The sequence below is a fragment of the Galeopterus variegatus genome, unplaced genomic scaffold, assembly GCF_000696425.1.
Source record: "Galeopterus variegatus unplaced genomic scaffold, G_variegatus-3.0.2 Scaffold70407, whole genome shotgun sequence".
NCBI lineage: Eukaryota > Metazoa > Chordata > Mammalia > Dermoptera > Cynocephalidae > Galeopterus > Galeopterus variegatus.
The window spans coordinates 276-1,398 of record NW_007796518.1 but is presented as its reverse complement, the minus strand read 5'-3'; the positions used below and the strand labels follow the sequence as shown (position 1 = coordinate 1,398).

Below are 1,123 nucleotides of genomic sequence, written 5' to 3'. Positions count from 1 at the left end.
CACCAAGCTAAGGGTTGAGATCCCCTTACCGGTCATCTTTAAAAAAAAAAAAAAAAGAAGGGGATAAGAAATGAATTTTGTCTAGCTGTTGACCTGTGGTAACTTGATTTCCTCATTGTATCCATAATTAAAGTCATTGTTTTTTGCATAGAAATTCTGAGTTCTGGGAGCTTCTGAGTCCTCCCCACCACCCTTCTTTATACTGCTCAGAGTGTACTACTTTGGGGGAGAGGGTCTATATCCCCCCTGTGCTCAGAGTGAGAATCCAGCAGGAAGTGGGTCAAGGGACTTCTCCTGGGGTTACCCCCTCCTGTATATCCCATGGGGGTCCTGCTCACCCAGGACTGTGTGGGGCTGTATACAGGGCACACTCTGGATTCTTCCCAGTGGCGTCTGCTTCTTCATTCATTTTCCAGACATCCCTGTGGTTTGTCTCACTTAGAATCTGTTTTCTCTGCAGGTTGCTTTCACTACCAAAATTTATCACCCCAACATCAACAGCAATGGCAGCATCTGCCTGGACATCCTACGGTCTCAGTGGTCTCCAGCACTGACCATGTCAAAAGGTAGAGACTGACAGCACTCTCCCTGCACCCTGTCACACACGTTTGTATCCCAACGCTGACTGGGCGGCAGTGGAGGCTAAGAAAAAGCAGGCAGTTTCCCCAGGTCACACAGCCCCACCCACCACTGTGCCCACCTAGATGTTCCCACACTGCAGGGTCGCAGCAGTGGCAGAACCCAGTGCTCAGGACCCTGGCACGTCTCAGCAGTCAGTCACTGTGGGGTGCTCAAGAATGTCGCATGGGTGGAAGAAGAAAATATTGATTGTACTTACACTTTTATCTAGAAATAAGAAAGACAAATATTGCATTACTTTCTCTGTTCCCTCATTTCTTCATTCATCCAACAAGCACCAAGACGGACTGTGAGTCAGCTCTGAAGGAAGAGTGCAGGGCTTGACTGCAGGGGCTTGCGATCAGTGGAGAAATCCTCCCTCCCCAGAATAAGTGATATTGAGCACATGTCTCTGATGAGGTTGAAGAAACCTGTCTAGACTGGGCTTTAGAAATGCAGGACTGGGCTTTAGAAATGCAGGCATTCCTTTTGAGCATAGATGGCC

At 48.4% G+C, this 1,123-nt stretch overlaps 1 protein-coding gene across 1 annotated transcript; it reads left to right on the top strand.

Annotated features, from left to right (window-relative positions):
• Positions 1-442: 442 nt before the first annotated feature.
• Positions 443-841, top strand: LOC103584621 (ubiquitin-conjugating enzyme E2 D4-like; the record flags this gene model as incomplete). Its single annotated transcript, XM_008565554.1, has 1 exon — positions 443-841. A coding segment is annotated over one exon (135 nt), but the record flags the coding sequence as incomplete, so codon positions are not given.
• Positions 842-1,123: the final 282 nt, after the last annotated feature.